General features: G+C 52.9%; 3 protein-coding genes across 11 annotated transcripts in view; all 3 read right to left on the reverse strand.

Moving 5' to 3' along the window:
* corin (corin, serine peptidase) overlaps nucleotides 1-4,649 on the reverse strand; it is a 16,050-nt gene extending 11,401 nt beyond the window's left edge. For all 4 annotated transcript variants that reach the window (XR_006842505.1, XR_006842506.1, XR_006842504.1 and 1 more), the window contains exons 1-4: nucleotides 4,450-4,649; nucleotides 3,159-3,297; nucleotides 844-1,155; nucleotides 198-309 (exon numbers count right to left, since the gene is read on the reverse strand). Coding sequence is in view for 1 of the 4 variants with exons in the window: in XM_046381423.1 (XP_046237379.1) it covers nucleotides 198-309; nucleotides 844-1,155; nucleotides 3,159-3,297; nucleotides 4,450-4,512 (626 nt within the window). In the remaining 3 variants the exon portion in view is untranslated. The remainder of the gene's footprint in view (nucleotides 1-197; nucleotides 310-843; nucleotides 1,156-3,158; nucleotides 3,298-4,449) is intronic.
* Nucleotides 4,650-4,991: 342 nt separating this feature from the next.
* nfxl1 (nuclear transcription factor, X-box binding-like 1) lies at nucleotides 4,992-17,352 on the reverse strand. Of its 6 annotated transcripts, XM_046381427.1 has the most exons (26): nucleotides 16,091-16,153; nucleotides 15,797-15,888; nucleotides 15,369-15,547; nucleotides 15,100-15,291; nucleotides 14,874-14,983; nucleotides 14,554-14,684; nucleotides 14,419-14,463; nucleotides 14,175-14,308; nucleotides 13,941-14,026; nucleotides 13,693-13,768; nucleotides 13,348-13,445; nucleotides 13,117-13,231; nucleotides 12,889-13,013; nucleotides 12,689-12,811; nucleotides 12,161-12,251; nucleotides 9,605-9,725; nucleotides 9,370-9,526; nucleotides 8,961-9,052; nucleotides 7,990-8,011; nucleotides 7,324-7,446; nucleotides 7,076-7,230; nucleotides 6,931-7,000; nucleotides 5,968-6,072; nucleotides 5,670-5,747; nucleotides 5,524-5,577; nucleotides 4,992-5,429 (listed from the first exon to the last, which is right to left on the reverse strand). In XM_046381427.1, the coding sequence occupies exons 3-26, from the start codon at nucleotides 15,526-15,528 to the stop codon at nucleotides 5,241-5,243; spliced, it is 2,652 nt and encodes an 883-aa protein (XP_046237383.1). In that variant the 5' UTR covers nucleotides 15,529-15,547; nucleotides 15,797-15,888; nucleotides 16,091-16,153; the 3' UTR covers nucleotides 4,992-5,240. The 6 variants fall into 6 exon arrangements, with proteins under 6 accessions (XP_046237383.1, XP_046237384.1, XP_046237386.1 ...); XM_046381428.1 differs by lacking the exons at nucleotides 15,797-15,888; nucleotides 16,091-16,153 and adding an exon at nucleotides 17,224-17,352; XM_046381430.1 differs by lacking the exons at nucleotides 15,797-15,888; nucleotides 16,091-16,153 and adding an exon at nucleotides 17,104-17,126.
* A 143-nt stretch (nucleotides 17,353-17,495) lies between these two features.
* On the reverse strand, nucleotides 17,496-20,352 carry cnga1b (cyclic nucleotide gated channel subunit alpha 1b; the record flags this gene model as incomplete). The annotated part of the gene is made up of 9 exons (XM_046381456.1): nucleotides 17,496-18,215; nucleotides 18,301-18,453; nucleotides 18,555-18,680; nucleotides 18,846-19,018; nucleotides 19,103-19,239; nucleotides 19,565-19,739; nucleotides 19,866-19,972; nucleotides 20,052-20,156; nucleotides 20,231-20,352. Coding segments are annotated over 9 exons (1,473 nt in total), but the record flags the coding sequence as incomplete, so codon positions are not given.
* Nucleotides 20,353-23,102: the final 2,750 nt, after the last annotated feature.

A 23,102-nucleotide genomic window follows, 5' to 3' on the forward strand; every position in this document is an offset into this window, starting at 1 on the left:
CTCCGCTGTTTCCTACCGATCTCACACTTCCTGTTTCTATTCACTTCCTGTCACGTCCAAAGCGGCCGACTCATCGCCAGGCAGCTCAGCTGATACCAACCAACTTCACTCCAGGAACCAAACCTGTCAGTGTCAAACCTGTTTGAACCTCCACCTGTCGGTTCAGCTCAGGTCGTCGTCGGAGCCGGCAGACGTACCTCAGCAGCATGTCGACCTCGGAGCTCTTCACCACGGCGACGGAGGAGGACAGCCATGTTTGGTTGTAGGGCAGCATGTGGCACTGAGGCTCCGTGATCAGCTGACAGCTGCCTGCACACAGACAGGAAGTACCGTCAACGCTAACTGCTAGCATTAGCACTGTTCGCTCACCACCAGGTCCAGCATCCAATCAGAGGGCGGGACGCTCTGCGGCTCGTTAGCATTCACCTCAACATTAATACAGAGAGAGAGAGACGCCGAAGGACAGTGGAGACACAGAGAGACACAGAGAGACACAGAGAGACACAGAGAGACGAGGGGAATGTTAAAATAGAAACTGAATGAACGATTTATCATCACACACTCCATCAGGTCAGTGGAGGAGAAAAGAGGACAGCAGATCTGAATTCAGCTCACACACACACACACACACACACACACACACACACACACACACGCACACACACACACACTCCGTCCTGCAGTAATGGAGTCTAATAAGACTTTAGTGCTTGACAGAGAAGGACACAACAGTAACAGAGACGACTGATGACTGTGGGGTTTGGAGGCTCTGCTTCACGTCACATGTAACACATTCGGACCACATTTCCCATCAGGCCCCGCTGCTTCCTCTGTGGCTCATACCTGAGTCAGGTGCTGAGGTGCTGCTGATCGGCCAGGCGCTGTTCAGTGACGTCACAGAGGTCAGCCAATCGGGGGGCTTTGTGTAGGGCAGGGTGGGCGGGGCCTGAGAGGAGGCAGCTGGGGAAGCGCTGGTGGCGGCGGCTGCGCTCTCATCGGTGAGGTTTCGCGGCGAGGCCGTGGCGTTCGCCGTCTCAATGGGGGAGAAGGAGGAGGAGCGGGTTGTGCTGTTGCTGTGGTAACCAGGGTCACCATCCAAGATGGGCTCGGGGGAGGGGAGGGGGCTGGAGTCCAAGAGGCTGCTGCCAAATATACCTGAAGGAAACACACAGGAAGTGACATCAGGTGAACACGCAGAAGCAAACGTGTGCTGACTGATGGCGAAGCTCAACAGCAGCAGTCAGTGAGAGAACACGTCAGATGGACGGTGAGATCAGACTGAGTGTGTGTGTGTGTGTGTGTGTGTGATGCAGCAGTTGTTGCCTCCCACATGCCTTCAGCAGTATATTTGTCCTGTTCAAACACACACACACACACACACACACACACACACACACACAGTTGTTTGTGTGCTCACAGGGAAAACCCTATGTATAGTGTCACAGTGATCCAGTTACCATGAAGCAGGCAGATGATCTATTTACAGTTCATCTCTCACACACACACACACACACACAGACTATATGGACAGAAGTATTGGGACAGCTGCCCATCACACCAACAGGGACTTTAATGACGTCTCATTGTAAACACACAGACAGCTTTGCAGCTCTAACAGCTTCCACTCTTCTGTGAAGGCTTTCCACAACATGTTGGAGTGTTTCTGTGGGAATTTGTGCCCATTCATGCAGTAGAGCATTTGTGAGGTCACACACTGATGTTGGACCAAAAGGCCTGGCTCACAATCTCCGTTCCAGTTCATCCCAAAGGTGTTGGATGGGGTTGAGGTCAGGGCTCTGTGTGGGCCAGTCAAGTTCTTCCACACCAAACTCATCCAACCATGTCTTTATGGAGCTTTGCTTTGTGCACTGGGGCACAGTCATGCTGGAATAGAAAAGGGCCTTCAACAAACTGTTGCCACAAAGTTGGAAGCATAGCATTGTCCAACATGTCTTGGTGTGCTGAAGCATAAAGATTTCCCTTCACTGGAGGTCAGGGGCCCAAACATGTGAGCAGTTTGAAAACATTAACGTTAATATGAGTTCAGATCAGCGCCGAGAGGAGCTCACGTGTTGTCTCTGTGTCGTCCTGCGGGACAGGAAGAGACACGAGACCCCTGAGCAGGACAACATAAAACATGTGAAACAAATGACGAGTCTGAACGTCAGCAGCCATCAAGCAAAGAGATCTGCAAGAGAATAAAGACCATCGGCTGCTTGATGGGGCGGAAACACACACACACACTCACTCACACACACACACACACACTCACACACACTCACACACACACACACACGCTTCATGAGGTGTGTGTAATGAGTCGAGGAGGAAACAAGAGAAAACAGCTGCAGAGCAACAGGAGATGAGAGAAGAAGAAAAGCTGACACTGAAACAAAAGAGGAGGAAACGACAGGAAGAAAGTCAACATGGAAGAAGAAGAAAGTGGGAGACAAACGAGGTGGAAATTAAAAAGATCAGAGGGAGTGGAGGGGGGGGGGGGGGGGGGGGGGGGGGGGGGGGGAGGGGGGAGAGAGAGGAGGAGGGAGACAAGCAGGAAGTGAAGAAGAAGAAGAGGAGGAGGAGGAGGAGGAGGAGGAGGAGGAGGAGGAGGAGGTTTACTTTTACTACCTGCGTAAATATTTGAAATTCTTTCTGAATGTTTGAGACTCAGCGCCTGATTGGCTGAGGCAGCCCCCCGCTGTCATGGTGACGAGAGGAAGTATGACACACACACACACACACACACACACACAGGATGTAATTAAGTTGCCTGTGAATTCATTAGAGGATGTGAATGTGTCATCTCTCCTCCTACACCCTGTCCTCCACCAGCCTGCTCCTCATCCACCCATCATGTCTCCCTCTTGCTGTTTATCTGATCGTCCTTCTCCAACCCGTCTGTCCTCTCCCTCTCTCACACACACACACACACACACACACACACAGACGAGTGTGTGGCTGATGTTGGTCTGACGAAGCTCCACAACAGGAACCCGACTGAACTCAGACGTGCACTTTGGATTTATGGAAGCCCAAAAGGTCCAAAACCTCCAAACTGACCTCAGTGCTGCCCTGTGATGTTGTGTGTGTGTGTGCGTGTGTGTGTGCGTGTGTGTGTGTGTGTGTGTGAGTGTGTGTGTGCGTGTGTGTTTCCGTACCTGTGAGGGCCAGGACGAGCAGCAGCAGGCCGGCCAGCAGGCTCGCCGTGGGGATGAGGATGTAGAGCAGAAGTCGCAGGTGATTGGTGGATCCCAGCTTGTGAGGACACGGCTCCCCGCCCATCCCAGTCGGAGGAGTCTGGGGGACACACGGAGACCAGTTCACTTTCAGACACCTCAGTCCAGGTCGTGACATCGTCAGCAGCTGCAGGTGCTCTGGGTGATGTCACGACAGGAAGCGGGCCTCCGCGCCACGCTGAGCCTCTCAGCAGGCGTAAGCCCCGCCCCCTGGCCCGCAGGTTATTTTTACCGAGCAGAGGGGGGTGACCCGGCTGTGTGTGTCCTCTCAGAGTTTCCGTTGGACATGCTGAAGTTATTTTTGAAGAGATATGACGAGGAGGCGACACTCGACACCTCACAGCAGCCTGACTGCCTTAAATACTCGCCCTCCCTCCCCCCCTCCCTCCCTCTGATCAATACTCCGATCGATCGATTTCCTCCACACCGACTCGCGCGTCCATCTTCTGTCTGCTCGAGATCAAAACGACGTGTTCACAGTTTGCTGTCACTTCAGTCTGTTGGTCCAGCAGGTGACTTACCTCAGGACTTTTATTTTGAAGGGCTGAAGCTGACCTCAGATCAGATCTGTGCGCACACTGCACTCACTCAACTTGTCAACCTGATTGGCTGATTCACGTGATTAATTTAATGAAACGAGAATTAAATTCTTCCTCAAAACGTCACAAGTCAAATGAGATGAAACATGAAAACATCAGACTGGAAACCAGAAGACCAACTTCACCTCAGGGGACATTTTGTCCACTCGTCTCCTGGTCAAACTGCTGACTGATGGCTCAGGCCTGACTGTTGGTTTCTGTCTCACGTCCTCAGGAGGACACCGAGGACAGCGAGGACAGCCACGCGCCCGGCTGACGGGTTCGGGTTTAAACACGCAGCAGTTTGAACAGAAAAACATTTAAAGGCCAACTTTGCTTTGGACCCAAACGGAGTCAGCAGCAGCTCGTCCGCGGACGGACAGCAGCAGCTGGACGGCTGTCTGTACTGCGGGAGTCCGTGAGGAAAATCAACACGGAGATGACACAGAAGAAGAAGAGGAAGAGGAAGAGGAAGAATCCCTCCATCATCATCGTCAGGTTTCAGCGTATTTAACACGTGAACTCAGCAGATCAGAGTGTGAGCTCGAGCCCTGAATCACAGCGAGACAACAGAGGACAGACACAGTCCGAGGACACAGCGCTGGACTGAAGGACACACACGGACACACACTCACCGTCGCGGTTCCCGCTCCGCTGAAGGTGACACGCGGGAAGGTCTGCAGCCGCGCGGACAACATGACCCCGTGCTGCCCGCTGCTGAGCGCGAGACCATCCCTCTGCCTGCTGCCCGCGAGCCGCTCCGCTAACTAAGCGAGCACGAGACACGCTGGCTCCGCCCCCTCAGACTGTACCTCCACCTCCTCCTCTCTCACTCACACACACACACACACACACTCAGGCTGTCGGCACGTGACCAGCTCTTAACATCGGATTAAAACAATTCACGGTCAAGTGCATGCTGGGACATGAGCCTCGTGCCTGCGTCTTAAACCCAAAACACACTGCGCGGCTTCAGCGTGTGTGTGTGTTTGTTCAGAAAAGGACGGAAGTTTGATGTAAACCCGTCTAATGTTTCCCATCAGCCCACGGGCCGCCGCAGGTGAGACGTCAAGGGAGTCCACGAGCAAGTCGCGTCAGTGGTGCGTTCACTGTCACAGGTGAGATCACCAGACTTTCCTGTCAAACACTCGTGAAATAATCACACTCACTTCTCCACTCTGAGACAACATGTTTATTTCCCACCAGTCTGCGACTCCACACAGAAACAACAATTCATCTGATTGGTTTGATTTGTCACATTCAGGAACAAACTCAACTGACTGCTGTGTTCACGAACGTAGGAAATCTGAGGCCTCGGCACAACAGCTCAGTGCAGTCAGCCTTCAAACATGATCATTCATCTCATTTATCATCAGAGGGAACAGAAAACCGTCGGGTTACATCATCACGCCACACGCCTGCGGGCTCAGGGGGAGCTCAGCAGGTAGTAGGCGGCGGCCGACAGCAGAGCTCCACCCAGCGGGACCAGGACGAAGGCGGCGCACCTCCTCCACCACGCCCCGCCTCCCTCCTCGGCCACCTCCTCCCTCCTCCCTCGCTTCTTACTCCTGCGACCTCCTCGCTGCTGGCGCTTCTCGAAGGCCTCCAGCTCCTCCTGAGCACAGACACAAAGGCCCCGTCAGGACCTGGTTCAAGGACTCTGGATTCAGGTTCAGGAAGTACTGTGAACAACACTCAGCGACACTGACCTGGAGTCTCCTCTGCTCCTCCTCCTGAGCCGCTCGCTGCTCCGCCTCCTTCAGCTGAACACACACACACACACACAGACAGGTGAGTGTGTACACAGGTGTGACTCCTGCAGTGTGTGTGTGTGTGTGTGTGTGTGTGTGAGTACCTGGCTGACTTTCCTCTGCTGGTCTCTGCAGGCAGCATCACACTGCACACACTGATCTGACAGGGAGCACGGAAACTCCTATAGACACACGCACACACGCGCACACACACACGCACACACACACACACACACACACACTGAACATTATGAGCTTCATGAAGATGTTACAGCAGTTCTGTTTGCAGCCTGATTCAGGTGAGGTTAACTGGTGTGTGTGTGTGTGTGTGCGTGTGCGTGCGTGTGTGTGTGTGTGTGTGTGTGTGTGTGTGTGTGTGTGTGTGTGTGTGTGTGTGTGTACCTTCTTGATCCTCTTGCAGGGACAGCGGACCTTCACCTTCTGCTGACATTTCTCCTCACACACTCCAGGATGACACACCTGCTTACAGCGATGACCACAGCTCAGCTTCTCTCACACACACACACGCACACACACACACACACACACACACACACACACACACACACACACACACACACACACACCAGGTGTGAACATGCTGACTCTGGATCAGTTCAGATGAGCTTCAGAGACGCTCCGACCAACAGATCAAATTCAGGGACAAACAGCAGGACAAGAGTCGTCCTCGTCTTCATCCTCGTCTTCCTCGTCGTGTTTGTCAGTGAAAATGAAACGCAGAAACGACCAGTCGAACATCCGCAAGATCCAAACACCAACATGTGACCGACTGTGTGTGTGTGTGTGTGTGTGACACACCAGTGCTGCATGTGTTTATTCCAACTCTCAGTGTGTGTGTGTTGAGGCTTTTAGAAACATAAGTTACTGCAGACTATGAAAACACACACACACACACTTCAAACAAACACTGTGTGTTCTTTCAAGTGTGTGTGTGTGTGTGTGTGTGTGTGTGTGTGTGTGTGTCAGTGCCAGTAAGTGACAGAATGAAACAGCAAAATCATTCCCAGGTGAAACACACTCCGCGTGTGTGTGTGTGAGAGTGTGTGTGTTGTCTGGCACCACAGAGCTAAAGTGATTACTGGAAAGAGACGAACGGAGGGTATTGTGTTACACGGACGATTGATTATTGATCGGGAAGAAAGATCAACAGGAGCAGGACAGTGAGGACAGACAGGAGGAATGAGGACAGGAAGGCGGGACTTCCTGCTGTTCTCTGCGAGGGGACACACAGGACTGGCACAGGACTCCATCAATCCCATGATGCTCTGGGGCCCCAGCAGATGCCTGCAGAAGGCTGCTGGTGTGTGTGTGTGTGTGTGTGTGTGTGTGTGTGTGCACGCTCACCTCTTTAGGACACTGATTGTTGCAGGAGCCCAGCTTCACCTTCGTGTCTTCATCAGCTGATGTCAGCTTCCTGCAGAGACAGAACGAGTCACTTCCTGTTCAGCTTCACTCACCGCCACAGTCTCACGAGTCACATGACACTGACGTGCACTCCGTGTACACGAGGCTCATCTTGCAGTGGCAGCGTTGGCGGATCATCTGGCTGCAGGGGGGGCAGTCGGCGGGGTGACAGGGGCGGGGGCAGGTGTGGGGGCAGCCGGGGGGGCGGGGCTTAGAGCAGCCCTCCTCACACACCTCGCACTGCAGAGGACGAGACGCAGAGAACCTTTCATTCCATCGGTTGTTTCAATTTCGCCATTTATTAAAAGTGAACCATCCTGATGAGGGCATCACCTTGTCGCCGTCGGTAACCAGGTGACACTCCCTGCCGCAGCTGTGGTTTCCGCAGGTCAGAGGACGTCCACAAGGTCGTCTGCAGGAGAACCGACCCCGACAGTGACACGGCACCGCGCTGACCTGACAGGAAGAACAGACACCATTCGTCTGGAGGTGAACGAGTGGGAGAGCTCTGAATACCAAACAGGATGAAATGCAAGACGGGGGAGGAGGAGGGAGAGGAAGACGACAGGGGGAGGAGGGGAGGGAGTGAGGAGGAGGGAGAGGAAGACGACAGGGGGAGGACAGGGAAGAGGAGGACAGGAGGAGGGGGGAGGGGGGAGGGGGAAGAGGAGGAGGAGGAGGACGATGTTTGGAATCACAGAACAAGACAGAAAACAGCAAAGAGAGGAGGGACAGACAGAGGAGTGGACAGATAGAGGAGTGGACATGCAGAGGAGTGGACAGACAGAGGAGGGACAGACAGAGTAGTGGACATGCAGAGGAGGGACATGCAGAGGCGTGGACAGACAGAGGCGTGGACATGCAGAGGAGGGACAGACAGAGGAGTGGACATGCAGAGGAGTGGACAGGTGGACACATGAGTGGACGCTGGACGGGGGAAGACGGGTCTTCATGAGGGGACAGACGGTGAAGCGAAGGTGGAGGCTGTAAACGTCTCACCTCGTGTTCTCCAAAACAGGTCCTGAAAGACAAACACAGCGAGACCAAACGTTCACCTCCATTACATCATCACTCAGTCATGACATCAGCATCAGCTCATTGGTCAGTCAGACCATCAGCACATCCACCTTTTCTCCCACTCCGAACACATCGTCCCACTTCAGCCTCACGTTGCTGTGTCTGTCTCAGACACACACACACACACACACACACACACACACACACACAGTGTCAGGCCTGTTTGTGGATGTTGGCCCGAGTTTCCACTACATCAACACACACACAGCGTCACAGCACAGCAGGCAGCTGGCAAAAACACACACACACACACAAACACACACACGCACGCACGCACCATGCAGTGTTTTTAATCTCAGGTCTAATGATCCATGACAGGCCCAAAGCACTTTGGAATGTGTGTGTGTGTGTGTGAGTGTGTGTGTGTGTGAGTGTGTGTGTGTGTGTGTGTGTGTGTGTGTGTGTGTGTGTGAGTGTGTGTGTGAGTGTGTGTGTGTGTGTGTGTGTGTGTGTGTGTGTGTTTTTGCCAGCTGCCTGCTGTGCTGTGACGGTACCACATGGAGAAAACAAAGAACAGTCGTTATGTTTGAAGCCGGCCTGCTGTGGGACTTTTTCTCTTTCTTTTGCTTCACCTGCAGCTCAGACTGCACACACAGCAGTTCTCATGTTGCTGAACGCTTCCTCTCAGCCATGTTGAGCCATCACTGATGAAACACAACACTGATTCCTGCCTTTGGCTGACTGGCAGGCTTTTAATGTGAAAGGTCCTGCAGGAGGCTTCATTTCCTCCACAGCAGCTTGTGACTGGAGTGAATGATGTGAGCCCATCAGTGTCTCTGCCCCCGTTTGTGTGTGTGCGTGTGTGTGTGTCTGTGCGTGTGTGTGTGTGCGTGTGTGTGTGTGTGTGTGTGTGTGTGTATGTGTCTGTGAGTGTGTCTGGGTGTTGGACCTACGTTGGGATCGGGACTTGACATGGCGGACAGGGCAGAGCTTTCTTCACAAATGCGGGCTCAGACGGCTGCTCCCACGGTCCAGCCAACTGCACCTGAAACACACACACACATAAAGAACACATCACACACAGAGACAGAACGTCCAGAGTCAGGACACGTCACTGATGGAGCTGACACAGAGACACGTCCTGTGATGAGACAAACCCGTCCAGACGCTCGGACAGACGTCTGGTTCTTCCTGTGCTCAGATCAAACACACCTCATCAGTGAGCTGCTGCCAGGTGGACTGCAGGGCTACCTGTTTCCATCTGGTTCCAGTCTCTGCGCTAAGCTAAGCTAACCTGCTCCTGGCTGCAGCTTCATGTTTAGCGTCCTGCCGTCACGCTGGCGCTGTAAGGCAGCAGCTCACCTGCTGGGACTTGACCAGCACCAGGTCGTGGCAGGGCCGCGGGCAGGTGTGGCTGCAGCCGGGCAGTGGCAGCAGGCAGAGCTGTCTGCAGGGGGGGCAGGGCCCGGGGTGGCACCGGTGGCTCTCCCTGGTGGGGTGGTGGCAGGACGAAGGACACCTGGAGGAGACAACAGCGGAGCTGTTAGTGGAAGTCTGTGGTGGACGGAGTCCGACGGCGGGCGGTCCTGTGCTTCACCTGCACGTCTCTTTGCAGCGAGGCGGTCTGGTACTCCGTTCTCGCCCACAAGGGACAACCAGGACGCTGGAGCCACACGTACATCTGACCTCCACCGACTCCGGGCACGGGTAACAGCTACCTGAAAGACCGCAGAGCACTCATCTGAAAGGACATCATCACAGTTGGACACGTCTGTCTCACAACAACAGTGTTACTGTCCCCCGCAGAGGCAGCAACAAGAAGAGAATTCAAACCCAGAAGTGACCCCGGCAGCCACAGGCCGCCAGTCGGTTGGTTTTAGGGTCACAATCGTCTCAACAGAAAGACGCGCGGCTCAGGACTTGGACAACAGCAGCACCAGGGTCTTGAAGCCACAAGAACCTGCTGGTAGACGTCGGTACACGTCACCTCGCTGCCCAAAGCTTTCATTTTGGTTCTCTGGTGCCTCACACAAAACTGAATTCTTGCTTTAATTCTTTTTCTTTTTCTTGAAAACATGAAAGCAGTTTCACTCCCTTCAGGTTTCACCTCCTTCAGGTTTCACTCCCTTCAGGTTTCACCCTCTCCAGGTTTCACCCTCTCCAGGTTTCACCCTCTCCAGGTTTCACCCTCTCCAGGTTTCACTCCCTTCAGGTTTCACCTCCTTCAGGTTTCAGTCCCTTCAGGTTTCACTCCCTTCAGGTTTCACTCCATGTTTTGGTCTGTGTTGTGTCACTTGACGCTCTGCCTGCTGTGGCCTCATGAAGAGTCCATGAACACAACACGCTGAGTGGGTGTGAGCGTGTGTGTCACAGCTCAAACAGATAACACACACTCCCCGTCATCCACCCGAGGTTCACTCCACTCATCCATCACAGCCACCTCCACTTTTAGCCAGATGATCTGAGGGTCCTGGAGACCGTCATGCTTTTATTTTGAAGAACACTGAAGAGATCTTTAAAGCTCTTAATGTGAATGCGAACAGCTCTGCAAAGTCTGTTTCACACACACACACACACACACACACCTCGGCTGTTATCTGCGTGTGTTGGCGTCAGCGCGACCTTCTAACTGTTCCCCTCCAAAAGGTCAGAGCAGCCAATCAGCACGCAGATGCATAAATAAATCAGCTCTGATCTATTCAGCCAATCACGAGCCAGACAGGCGCATAAATTATCTTCTTATCATGGAACAACAGACGCAGGAAGCCGTCTGTTATTCAGACACACACACACACTCACGCTTTAATCAGAGGGATAAATGATGTTCGACGTGAAGCAGAGGTCATCACTTCCCAAACACACAAACAATCAGCCGTGTGTGTGTGTTGTTCAGCTCCTATCAGCTGGAATAAATGTCACCGCTCTCTCTCACACACACACACACACACACACACACACACACACACACACACACACACACACACACACTCTCTCTCTCTTCAGGAGGTGTTGTGGGTCAGAATTTGACCTTCGACCTTCAAGCAGCTGTGACTCCCTCAACAAATAACAGCACGTCTGACAGACAGTGAGTTATGTGACGCCTGTGTGTGTGTGTGTGTGTGTGTGTGTGTGTGTTTATGATTTCATGGGGACAAAATCCTGTTTGCACAGCTACACGTGGGGACTCACCTGGCTTATGGGGACATGATTAACTTTTAGAGTGAAGACTTGGTTTAAGGTGAGGCTGAGCTTGAGGTTCAGGTTAAGGTCAGGGTAAAGGTCAAAGGTCAGGGTCAGGCAATGGGTCTGGTTTGAGTAGGTCTGCAGGAAATGAATGTAAGTCTGTGTAATGTCCTCACTGGGCATGAAAACCTACACTGTGTGTGTGTGTTCCCTCACACACACACACACACACACACACACACACACACACAGAGAGTTCTCTTAATGAGTTGAATTAAGCTTTGAGCTTCCCGTGCGTTTTCCATGAGGGAGTCACAGGCCACAGGTGAGGCCACAGGTGAGGCCACAGGTGAGGCCACAGGTGAGGCCACAGGTTGCAGTCACTGTGGTTCAGCTGCTGATGTGAGAGCCAGCAGGTGGCGCTGCAGCACTGACACACAGTGCAGTCAGATGGTTTACATACTTTAAAACTTCTTCCCCCGGTGAAAACTCAAACACACACACACACACACACACACACGAAACACACATGTTCAGATTCAATGTGACCGACTCCTCCTGAAGACAACATGGACTCTGATCTCAGAAAGACTCACAGCTGGATGAAAGACTCACAGCTGGATGAAAGACCCACAGCTGGATGAAAGACTCACAGCTGGATGAAAGACCCACAGCTGGATGAAAGACTCACAGCTGGATGAAAGACTCACAGCTGGATGAAAGACCCACAGCTGGATGAAAGACTCACAGCTGGATGCAAAGTTGTTCATGTTGTGTCCTGCTGTCTGATTTCTAACTTCACAGGAAGTCACTGCTGCCGTTTGTATCTCATTAACCTGAACACATCTGGACACATCTGGGTGTCAGACTGTCGGGACACCTGAGGACAGTTCAGGTGAGTGAGATGCTGAAGGGTGGCACCTGGAAAGACAAGGTCAGATGACCTGCAGGGTGTGTGTGTGTGTGTTACCTTGGTGACAGACAGAGGGACACTTGTGGTTGCGACACCCCAGAGTTCGACCGCAGCTCTGGTCACATGGAGGGCAGTTGCCAGGGCAACACTGAAACAGAAGGCATGATGGGAAACGGAGGTGAAACAGGAGAACGAAGACAGACTCTCCTCCTGTGGTTCCACCTGAGCTCAGATCAGCCAAGAAGCCCAGAGGTGACCTCCAAAGTGCTGCAGGTGGAAACCAGCGACGTCACACACACCTGACATTTCCAGCTCAGCATCGTCCACACAAACACGACGTCTCACATTGACACATTCATCAGCTGCACGCAGCGACACGATGAGGCTCAGCGTCTGGACTGTCTGTGCTGACACCGGATCAGTGAGGATCCACAGACCTCCAGCCTGTCAGTGAACTCAGCAGGACGACAGGCTCAGCTGTGAGTGTGTGAGAGTGTGTGTGTGAGTGTGTGTCTCTGTGCGTGCGCATGTGTGTGTGACTGTGTGCGAGTGTGTGTGCGCATGTGTGTGTGTGTGTGTACTCACCTTCCTCCTGCACTGATGTCTCTGGCAGCTTCTGGTTTTTGGACACTTGGAGTCACACAGGTATTCTTTATGACACGGCATCAACTTCCTGTATTTACCACACCTGCACTCCTTTTCCACCTCCTGACACACACACACAGACAGAGTTAGTGTGTTTCTGTGTGTGAGTGAGTGTGTGAGTGAGTGCGTGTGTCCATCACCTGTCTGCAGGTCTCACAGCTCCCGCGGTGACACCTCATTGAACAGGTGTGTTTTCCACATGACAAGCGGCGGTCGCACGTGTCACCGCACGGCAACACTTCCTCTGTGCACGGCAGAGACGACTCTACACACACACACACACACACACACAGAGTGACATTTAGAAAATACCAGCAGAGAGCGACAGGAGTGTGTCATGTGAGTGTGAGTGTGTGTGTGTGTCTCACTTGTCTTGCCACAGGGACAGGATCTGCTGACAGAGCGAGGACACGGAGGACAATCTCCATCGTGACACAAAACCTCACAGGTGTGATTCCCACAGGAGAGCAGAGAGCCACACACCTGAGAGGAGGAGGAGCACTCGGTGACACGAAGAAGACTGGCAGTACACGCTGCACTGTGACATCACAGCATCATGTGACACGAGGGGCGTGGCCTGTCAGTTGTTATGCTCCTACCTGCTGGCAGGTCCAGCGAGGGCTGGCACACGGTCTCTCTGCCGCATGTCGACCACACACACACTTCTGAACACTGACCCTGGGACAGGGAGAGCACTCTGACACACACACACACACACACACACACACACACACACACACACACACACACACACACATACACACGCCATGTTGGAGCACATCAGCTTACCAAAATTCACCTCCTGGTTCATTCAGTCGCTCCTCACAACACAACACACACACACACACACACAACACAACACACACACACACACACAAACACACACACACCATCATCATCACCACAGTTCTTTGCACACATAAAGAGTAGGAGTGTGTGTGTACCTGTGTGACAGGGCTGCGTACAGGTGTGCTGTTTGCAGGGTAACAACTTGTTGCACTGCTGCTGACACGACCAGGCCTGCAGAGACGACAACACACACACACGCGCACGCACGCACGCACACACACACGCACGCACACACACACACACACACACACACAGTTGGAGAGAATCATCTCTTGTGGCTTCTGATTGGCTGATTTCCAATCAGGCAGTAAACAGTCGAAAGCTTTTCACTCTTCAGGTGTACCTTGTTGCTACAGCGACGAGGGAGGGGCTTAGCTTTGCCACACATGCAGGAGACGGACACCATCTTTGGACATGGAGGACAGGGACCTAAACACACACACACACACACAGATGTAAACATACACACAGAGTTGCTGAAGACACAGCAGGTTTCAGCTCACTTTGATGTCAAAGCTAACCATGTCATCACTCACTAACCGTGTGTGTGTGTGTGTGTGTGTGTGTGTGTGGTTACCAGGGTGACAGAGCAGCAGACAGGTGTGCCCACAGGTGGGTTTGAGCTCCTTCTGACAGACAGAGCCGCAGGAGTGAGGAGCCAACCAGGGGTCAGCAGGAGGATCCTGCAGCTTTCCACAGAAACACATGTACCTGAACACAACACACACACACACACACACACACTGATCATCATCACTGGGGACAGACACGCCGTCTGCTGGTTCTGTGCTGACTGAATGGTGAGATGACATGAATGGTACCTGTTGGGCGTCGCACCTGGTGGATACTCTGCTCGACACTTTGGGCTGCAGACAGAAAGTCAGATCAGAGATGTGAGGCTTTGTTATTGATTAACCTGTCACGTGTGTGCAGATCCACCAGGACGGCGTCCTCACCAGGGCCAGGGATGCTGCTTCTGACCGAAGTCTTCATCGGTGACGGACGAGACCAGGAAGGCCGAGTCTCTGGCCCATTTCTGAATGCAGGGCAGGTGGAAGAGAGAGAAGCAGCTGGAGCAGCTCCACACCTGGACACACGGACACACAGGGACATCCAACTCAGGACCACTCAGGACAACTCAGGACAAGTCAGGACACGCATCAAACGTCTGACATTTTCATGTGTATATGTGTGCAGGTGTGTGTGTGTGTGTGTGTGTGTGTGTGTATGTGCAGGTATGTGTGTGCGTGTGCAGGTATGTGTGCGCGTGTCTCACCGCCTGAGTCCTCTTGACGGAGGCGATGCAGATCAGACATGTCAGAGCTCCGGACTGAAACAGATCACTGACATACTGACCAGTTCTGACCAGACCTGTGACGTCACCACCTGGACACAGACAGACAGGCAGGGAGGGAGGGAGACAGACAGACAGGCAGAGGTCTTATGAAGGTTTCGGGCTCTCCAACTAAACACTGCCGTTGCCATGGAAACCCCAGGCTCACCTGTCTGGTCAGTGTAGCTGGTGAAGGTGGACGACAGGATCTTTCCTCTCTTTCCATCCTCATGGTCACCGTCTCCATCATCATCATCAGAGGAAGAGGAGCTGATCCGGCTCTCCACCAGTCGCTGAGCGGCAGCCTGGTTGGACTTCCTGATCTCGTCGAACTTGGACTGGACCGACACGCATGTCGACCCTGGAAAAGACAACAAACACGTGTGAGCGTACTGCGTGTCACGTGACCTGAGGACAACTGGTGGAGGCCGTCCTCACCGCGCTGAGGTTCAGGTGCTGCGGCAGACGCCGTCGTCGTCCCTCCTTCTCCTCTTCCTCCCAGCCGGTCTCTGTCCCTCAGCGGGGGTCGTGACCTTTCACCCTGACCCTCCTGACTCCGGCCACGCCCCCTGCCCTGCTGGCGCCAGGCTGGCTCCATGGCAGCCGCCTCCAAAACTCTACAGAAACACAAGACCGTTTTTTTTCACCCTTTCATCATCAATCAAACTGTCACTCTTTCTCTGGTGAATCAGTTTCACACCATCTTGTCTGGCAGCTACAACAAACCCTTCTGTCAGGTACGTCACTTCCTGTTTTCTCTGTGAATTGAGCGGATTTTTGACTGGAGTCTGGTGAGCGCACAGGTCATTTCCGCCTGCTACATGTACGTGCTAAAACACACAGTTATCTTGAATCCTTTCACACACCTGTCTGGTTCAAATGTTTGAGTGGCACGTGTCACAGCGACACGAAGCCTGACGACACCACCTTCTCTTCACGCGACAGGAACTTCACGTCTCTGAAAAGTCGCACGTTATTGGTGAAGTTCGGTTCAAGCTGCTCTTAGCCGGCTAGCTGCGCTAAGCTAACTAACCACTGTCGTTAGAATCAGCAGACAGAAGTTATGAAACTGCGAGATGGCCATCTGAGCCGCCGTACAAAACATTTCACATTAAAAGACCAACAGAAACGCAATCTGCGAAGCTTTCTGTGCAACACACCTCAGCAACCTGCAGCAGCACTGGACATTGGAGCCTGGTTGTCATGCGCAGTGTGCACGCCGGTACTTGTAGTCCTGCCGACCCGTGAGGCGAGCGGAGCACAGACACAGATGCCGCTAAGTGGGAAAAAAGAACTACAAATCCCAGAGTGCACAGGGACACGGCGGCAGTGCGACGTGTCAGCGGCGGCAGCTGGACGTTTCATTCATATTGTGGACATTAAACTTTTTTATTAGTTTCGATTAAACATAACGGAGGAGTACAAATAGAGAATAAAAAGTGGCAGACAGTAACAGCTGTGTCAGTGCTAAGAGCAGCTGTGTTACTTTACATTACTGATTTCCACTGGCCTGTTTAGCTTTTTCTGTCGTATCCACACACACACACACACACACACACACACACACACCGCGCACAGAGGCGCGTTTCCGCCATAACTCGTGATTATGAACGTAACTCTGACTGAACATTCGCACTGCTGTTCATGATGGCGGAGGTGCGGCTGAGAGGAAAGAAGGCAGGCCGTCGTGGTCTTCCTTATAAAATATCTTTATTTCACAGCAGTTTCCACATGTGGTTCATGTTGTCACTAAGGAGCTTTAACATCTATTTCCACAAAGCAATAATGTGAGCGCACAATTTAAATGTTTGAACCTGCGTTGTAGCTCACATGATCCATGTTGTCCACAGACAGAAGTGCTGCAGACAAATGAAGCTAAATGCTGCTTCGATGTGAGAACACACCTCAGGTGGGAACAGGTGTTCTTATTGTTCAACATACAACACATTATAATCACACAGGTTTACATTTCAAACATCGACTACCGACTCAGTCGTCCTGAAACAAAATCCAAATCCAGACCTTCACATTCAGATTCAGCTTTCTGCAGGAGAAAAAAGGTGAATCTGAACCTCAGGAGCGCAAGTTGAAGCGTGTGTTTCTGAGACTCTGCAAACCGGATTCTCTGTCACCTTTTCACCTGTTCTGACTCCTCTCCACCCACCTGGCACACCTGAGCTCTAAAATCAAACGTCCCAGCCCTCCCTGTCCTGCTCCTCCTGCCTGTGTTCAGCCTATTTCTTCTTCTCGTCTGCTCTGGTTGCCTCAGGTGTCGACGGCGGCGGGACGTCACCTGGCTGGTCGGCTCGCGGCGGCGGCACCAGCTTCCTCTCCAGCCTGGCGACTCGGTGTTTGAGTTTGCTGTGTGTGGCTTCGTGCTCGGCCAGCAGCCGAGCGTAGCGTGTCTGCAGGACGTCCAGCGTGCTCGTCATACGCTCCACCTTCTCCTCCATCTCCTTGGGGTCTGGACCCTGTGCTGCCACCTACAGGACAAGAGCAGTTGTTACTTTTAGTTCAGCAGATCAGCCTCTCTGTTCAGACCGGATCACGTGACTGTACCTCCAGGTCCAGCAGCCCGTCCTTCATCAGAATCTGCCTTCCCTTCTCCTCCAACATGGCCTTAGCATCAGGATACTCTGTTAGCGCCTCCATCAGGTCGTCTTTGGAGAGACAGAAGAGGTCGGAGTAGCCGATGCTCCTGATGTTGGCTGTCCTCCTGTTTCCTGCCTTACTTCCTGTTGAAGAGCGAGACGGCCTGTCAGGGATGAGAAACAACCTCACGTCCTGCCTACGTTTCCATCACTTTGCTCTGCTGAGAGTCAGACGTCACAGACTCAACTTAACAACGTTTTGCTTTCGGGAAAAGACACACGTGCAGCTAAATCAGTGGTTTTCCACTGCACACCTGACCTACAGGTGGCAGCAGCACGCCGAGATGTGCTGCGATGCCCACACGGACAGAGAAGAAGGAGACCTGGACGTCGAAGAGAACTTTATGAGCAGAACAAAGACAGCACAGCTCAGCGAATCAGACTGAAATGATGTCGCTTTGCCTTTGATGGCCAGGATGCTGATCTCGCCAAAGTAGCTTCCGTCGCTCAGGACGACAAACTGCTTGATTCCGTCGTCGGCCACGACGGCGAGTTTCCCCTCCTTGATGATGTACATCTCCCTGCCGATGTCCCCCTTCTTGCAGATGTAGTCCCCTGGACTGTAGACCTGAGGCTGCAGCTTCAGGACCAGCTCCACCAGCAGACCGGCCTCGCAGTCGGCGAAGATGCGAACCTGCGGGGCGACACAGGGGTGAGTCCCAGTGTTTCTCAGTCCTCACTGGCTTTCCGACGAGCAGCCAAGTTTGGTGTGCGCAGACCTTCTTCAGGGTGTCCAGGTGGACGTTGATGGCGATCTCGGCTCTCAGCTTGTCAGGCAGGTACTTCAGCACCTCCCTCTCATCCACTGCTTTCTTATTGGTCCACAGGAAGTCAAACCACTTGATCACTCGCTTCTCCAGGTCCTTAGTTACCTGAGGGGGGTTAAAGTTGAGACCTGCTGCAGCAGCACCGACAGCAGCACCGAAAAACCCAAAACAACATTCATCACTTTGTGCTTTGCTAACAGACAAACCTTCCTGAAGCTCATGTACTGCTTGATGGCGTCGATGCGAGCCTGGAAGTCGGCTCTGGCGGCGTTCATGTTGGTGATCATTGAGCCGACGTTACCGACGATGGTGGCAAAGATCAGCACGCCAACCTGGAGGACCACAGAGTCGGACAGGATATAAAAGTACAAAACGTCCGCTGATGTGAGGTGGATCTCTGATACGACACGATAAAACATAACACAAGCAGCAGTTTCGCTCGCCAAATTCCAAATCTGACGTTTTATTTATGAAATTGTTCTTCAAGCCACACCCACCAGGAAGTCGGTGACGACGAAGAAGTACTCTGAGTTCTCCACGGGGGGCGGGGTTTCTCCGATGGTGGTGAGGGTCAGCGTGGACCAGTACATGCTGTAGGCGTACTTCCTCACCAGACGACCAAACTCGGGATTTGACGGGTCGGGATACACGAACCTGTCGGCGCCGAAGCCTGAAAAGACGTGACGAGACCAGCTGTCAGACATTTTGTGCAGGAACAGGTGATGAAATGAGCAATCAGGGCTCAGACCCCCACCGATGGCCTTGGAGAAGGAGTAGTAGAGGCAGGCGTTCCAGTGGATGATGATGACGATGTACATGACGAGGTTGGAGATCCGGAGGGCGTTGGGGTAGTTGGTCCTGGTCTCCGTCCTCTGGAAGAACTCGAGCATCCTGAACCCAACAGACGCGTCCAGCAGTTTGTTAGCTTGTGGCTAAAGTGTGTGTGGAAGCTCGTGTGTGTGTGCTGCCACACGCTGCAGTCACACATCAGTCACACAGGTACAACATCAAATACCTCAGGGCCTACCTGACCAGTGAGTACTTTTACTCTTGGTACTTTGTGTACATCCTTCTGAAAATACTTTTGCTGCAGGACGTTTTTAAAACAGTATTTCTTCATTGCAGTATTTGTACTTGTAGTGAATCCTACACGATCAGGCCACCTGATCTGAGGGCAGCCATGAGGTAGTGGTTGTTGTACATGTTTTCTGGGTACCTGTTGAACCTGAAGAGCTTGTTGAGGCGGATCTCGGGGTACTTCAGGCCGAGGACCAAGTACAGCACGTCGGTGGGAATCATGGAGATCAGGTCCAGTTTGAACTGGAAGCTTTTCATGTAGCGCTCACGCAGCTTCTGCTCATCCTTCACCAGGAGACCCTGCTCCAGGTACCCTGCACACACACACACACACACACACACACACACACTTTCTTATGTGTGGCTGCATCAATGTGTACGTCAAACACTGTGCTGCTGTGTGTGTGTGCGTGTGTGCATGTGTGTGTGTGCGTTCTGACCCGTCCTCGTTCTGAAGATCATGTCGGCGATGTAGATGATGTCAGAGAGGAAGTCCAGGATGAACCAGTAGACCACGTAGTCCGTCTGCAGCTCCTCGAAGCAGGCCCTGAGGACAGACGGAGCCTCAGAGGACGCGGGACTTCAGGCTGAAGGTACGAGGAGGTTTGGGTGAAGGTGTGTGTTACCTGGCGATGATCAGGGTCCAGTTGTACATGACGGGGACGGTGATGACAAACAGCCAGTAGTAGTAGGTGTTTCCTGCCGGGTCGATGACGGTGATCTCCTTCGGCCTGCACACACAGGAGAGACATGAGTGGAGGCTTCGCTCTCCGAGAGCCTCCAGCGTCTGATAAGTCAAACCTACGGCTCCTCTTTGGCCTTCGTCTTCTCCTTCTCCTTCTCCTTCTCCTCCTTCTCCTTTGCTTCCTTCTCCTTTTGTTTCCTCTCCTTCTTCTCCTGCTTCTCCTGCTTCTCCTTCCTGGCAGAAAGGAGGTGAGACAGACTGAATCAGATGGATCCTGATGGACTCTCACGTGCTTCAGTTTTCTCCTGATGACAGACTGAACCACAGACTGAAGCACAGATCGAACCACAGACCGAAGCACAGACTGAAGCACAGACGGTGGATTTGACCTACTCTCTCTTCTCTTTTCTCTCTTTCTTCTCTTTCTTCTCTTTCTTCTTTTTCTTCTTTTCTTCCCTGGAAGACAACAGGAAACGCATCACACAAGCTGTCCTGTGTGTGCGGTCAGATGGAAGTCACCTGACAGGTGAGTGAGTGTGTGTGTGTCTTACTCCTCGTCGTTGTTGTTGCTGTTGTTCAGGTTGAACAGTCCTCCTGGTGCGGCTCTTTGAGAGGCTCTGAAACAAAGGAAACAGTCAGCTGATGGATCAGCTGCTCTGCATCTCACTCACCTGTGTAGCAGTTCACCTGGAGGACCTCCTCAGGGACCACGAGAACCCAGACCACATGAAACCACCCCAGTGACCCCAGGAACAGAACCTCCTTGTGGAGCCATTAAACCTGCCCAGTGTCCCTGCAGCCTCCTCAGGGACCCCTGGAACCTTTTCCTCCAGAGTTTGGACTCCTGACCATCTGTCTGGCCTGTGAGTCTTGTTTCCATGACAACTCACCTGTCCCCCTCTCTGCTTTCATCTGGCTCCTCCTCCATGTCCTGTAGAACGATGGTGGGCGGAGTTAAAGTGGAGCTGGGGGGCGGGGCTGATGGAGCTACTTTGGCCATGGATGTTCTCTCCTCTGACTTTCTGTTCACAGAGACAAAGGGAAACCAGGATGAAGACAGAGCGTCCAGAGGACGAGGACGAGGACGAGGACGCTCGATCCTCATGAGGTTCGTCTGTCAGCAGCAGCTTTGAAACAACTTCAGCTCCGACTGAAGTCAAAGTGTTTCTGCCTGCTCTGACAGAAGCACTTGTGTGGTTCTGACGGCTCAGATGGTCTGGGATCAGATCTGCTTCCTGTCCCCGAAGCCAACTCAGCAGCGTTCAGCTCACTGTCACCTTCACTCACCTGTCAGCTGATTATCGGTCGCCCTCGGTTACGTGGCCTACAACCAAGTGCCCGTCAAACTCATCGCCATGGAAACAGAGCAGCCCATCCACACGCGCACACCTGGCTCAGGTAAATCCGTCAAAGTGTGGAGTGTGAGGAGAGAAAAGAGGAGACGGAGGGACGGGACAGGAGAAGGAGAGTTTGGAGGATCCAGCAGGAGCGTCTCTCCTGTCACCCTGACGGGGATAAAGAGATTAGACGAGGGATCCGCCCTCAGGTGCAGCAGCCACACGTCTCACCTGCCGAGCTCGTAATCGTTTCCCTCAGCTCGGAGCTCACAGAAGCTCTCAAATATTCTGACAAAGAGACGAAGGCCCCGGCGGCAGGAGGAAGGACAGAGGACAGAACAAAGGACACGAGGGAATAAATGAGGATAGAACAGGTGAAGAAAGCAAAAGGGATGAAGGAGAGGAAGTCAGGAAGGAGAGAGGAGACAAGGAAAAGTGAGGAGCAGATTAATTACAGTAACTCTGATCCTCCTGAGTCAGCAGTATCACCCCAATGACACACACGCACACACACACGCACACACACACACACACACACAGGTGTAATTCCAAATAATCCTATCAAAGCTGCCTGTTCAACACAGCAGCTTAAGTGTGTGTGTGTGTGTGTGTGTGTGTGTGTGTGTGCGCGCGTCCACACAAGAGCGACCAGCAGGTGGTGATAAACGTCAACAACACATCTGATGAAGAACCTCGTGAGGGACGCAGGTGAGACAAACCGACATGCGGTCCATCACTGAACCGGTTCAGCAGCCTGAGACGGAGTTGGGTCCCAGGCAGACGGACAGAAGGGGGTCTGGACTGAGGACAGGATGTGGGGGACAGCCAGTAAAATCAGCTCGACTGAAGTGTGTGAGAAGAAGTCAGACTGACAAACTGCAGCACACACACCACAGGGATGGGCAGAGGAGGTCTCACTCTGTCACGACGAGCGCAGGACTGTCTGTCTGACTGGAAAGCACAGATTTGATGTTTAAGTCAGACGTGATGCTGCACGGCGCCGAACGCCGCAATGCCTCAGCTCCCAGATGCCTCATACCCGTCGCTCCTCAGCTCGGTGGGGTGTTGCTGTTTCCACGGAGACACGTGTCTGTGAGGTCGGTGGTTACCTGCGGGCCTGCGTCCACATACAGATACCACGAGGACAGGGGAGACGCCGTATGGACACAACACCACCAGGTGGCAGACCAGACTGTACACGAGGTGGAGGTCGGGTGGAGGCAGTAGGTGTGGGCAGGGCTGCAGGTGTGGGCAGGGCAGTGTAATTATATTTTGTCGTGTCGGTTCAGTCCCGTGTTGTGATTTTATTGTCCTCATTAACACATCAGTAACCTTCAGTCCTCTGCTGTCGTGTTTATGAACAACAGCCGCCACGGGTGGAGCTGTTGGTGCTGCAGCATTACAGCACGTCTCAGGGGGCGTGTCCTGCGGCACACCTGTCATCTACCTGGAGCTCGGTGAAAGTCATGTGACTTGAGTGCACGCAGACGGGAATCTGATCTTTACTAAATACAAACACGTGTAGAAGCACACAGGTGGTGCACCCTCAACAGGACGTACCTGTGCACAGGTTTCCACACAGGCCACGTGATGGTTAGAGAGGAAGTGATGTCATCAGCAACAGAAGAACTCACATCCCCGCAGACTGCCAGTCA

This window comes from Scatophagus argus, chromosome 23 (genome assembly GCF_020382885.2).
Source record: "Scatophagus argus isolate fScaArg1 chromosome 23, fScaArg1.pri, whole genome shotgun sequence".
Taxonomy (NCBI): Eukaryota; Metazoa; Chordata; class Actinopteri; family Scatophagidae; genus Scatophagus; species Scatophagus argus.